Source organism: Urocitellus parryii, chromosome 4 (genome assembly GCF_045843805.1).
Source record: "Urocitellus parryii isolate mUroPar1 chromosome 4, mUroPar1.hap1, whole genome shotgun sequence".
NCBI classification, from domain to species: Eukaryota; Metazoa; Chordata; class Mammalia; order Rodentia; family Sciuridae; genus Urocitellus; species Urocitellus parryii.
In genome coordinates, this window is record NC_135534.1 from 17810612 (window position 1) to 17812420 (window position 1809).

Genomic DNA, 1809 nt, shown 5'->3' on the forward strand with positions numbered 1-1809 from the left:
CTTCATCACAAGAGTCTGAAATCAAGGAGGTGGAAGGGCTATGATCCCTCTGATGGTGCTGACGATAATCCCTCCGTACTCCTTGGTTGCTGACTAAAATGCCAATTGGCTCCCTTCTTTATGTGGCCCTCTTCCTCATTTGTCTCTGCATTTTTTCTTTACTCTCTCTTATAAGGACACTTTTACTGAATTTAGGTTCCCCTAATCCTGTAGGATCTCATTTTTGCTCCTTACCTGAATTGTAACTGCAAAAATGCTATTTCCAAATATGGTCTTTAGAGGTTCTGAGTGGATATTTCAGGGGACACTATTCAACTTGTAACACATTAATTCATGGAGCTATTTTGCTAAATATCGAAAGGGGAAAAATTACCAAATAATTGTCTTAAAACAGATTTCAACCTCTGACCAATGAACTGACTAAATAATTTGCATCAGGGAGCATGAGAAACACTTAAAACTTCAGCCAGTAACTCAAATAAATTTGGAAATCTGAGTCTTCAACAACATAGTGTGAGGTGATTCATGAACTTCCTAAAACTCTCCTTCACATCTTTGTTCCTGAGGCTGTAGATCAAGGGGTTCAGCATGGGGATGACCACTGTATAAAATACAGAACCTACTTTGACTATGAGCCATGAGTTTTTGGAATTGGGTACACAATAAAGGAACAAGACAGTCCCGTGAAAAATAGTGATGGCAGTCAGATGGGAGGCACAGGTTGAGAAGGCTTTTTGGCGTCCACCGGTGGAGGGCATTTTCATGACAGTGACAAAGATGAAAATATAAGTACTGAGGATGATACAGAGGCTGCTCACCTCATCAAATATGGCTATAACAAAACAAAGCATCTGGCTGACAGAGGAGTCTGAACAGGAGACAGAGACAATTGCAGAGTGCTCACAGACAAAATTGTTCATGATGTTAGACCCACAGAAGGATAATGCCAAGACAAAATAGGTGAGTGTCACAGAAGAAACTATACCCCATGTGTAGGTCCCAGCCACTAATGATGCACACAGCTTCTGGGACATGATGACTGTATAGAGGAGAGGGTGACAAACCGCCACGAATCGGTCATAGGCCATCACTGCCAACATGAATGTTTCAGCTACTACAAATATACAAGCCCAGAAGAATTGTGTGATGCACCCTGCAAAGGAGATGGTTCTGTCTTCCACAACCAGGTTCTCCAGAAGTTTGGGGGTCACCGTTGTGGAGTAACAGAAATCAATAAAGGACAAGTGACTGAGAAAAAAGTACATAGGGGTGTGAAGTTTGGGACTGATCCTGATAGTCAGGATCATGCCCAGATTCCCCACCACTGTGACTGTGTAGATGATCAGGAACACCAGGAACAGGGGCACCTGGAGGTCTGGGTATTCTGAGAAGCCCAGGAGGATGAAGGTGACTTCAGAAGTCTTATTTGCTTCAGTTAACAACATGATTGTTGTTGGAAGAAAAAATCTGAAATAATAATAAAAGTAATAATGATAATGATCAAGTAGTCATAGAATATTTACCCTATATCAGGCAACGTTCTAAAACATTAAAAATATTCATTTAGATCTCTAAATGGAACAATGAATTGTAAACAAGTAGCTCCATAGATATATGAGGAAAATGTGGCATATACAAAATGTGGCACTTGTTTACACTTAGACAGTTTGTTAACTATGAGCTGGGTTGTGGAGTGGATCCTCAGTGGCATCAGTTAAGAGAATTTGTTTATGTTAGGAGAAAGAGAACACTCTTCTGCCGTGTTATAGAAAGCATGTTTTGCAGTTCCTCATTAAACTAAGCAGCACT

At 40.6% G+C, this 1809-nt stretch overlaps 1 protein-coding gene across 1 annotated transcript; it reads right to left on the reverse strand.

Annotated features, from left to right (window-relative positions):
• Positions 1-500: 500 nt before the first annotated feature.
• On the reverse strand, positions 501-1445 carry LOC113175302 (olfactory receptor 5D13-like). The gene has a single exon (XM_026379575.2). It carries the CDS (start codon positions 1443-1445, stop codon positions 501-503), a length of 945 nt encoding a protein of 314 aa, XP_026235360.2.
• Positions 1446-1809: the final 364 nt, after the last annotated feature.

What these genes read in the sequence shown, in the direction of transcription:
- LOC113175302 (XM_026379575.2), bottom strand. Translation starts at nt 1,445, where the DNA reads ATGTTGTTAACTGAAGCAAATAAGACTTCTGAAGTCACCTTCATCCTC.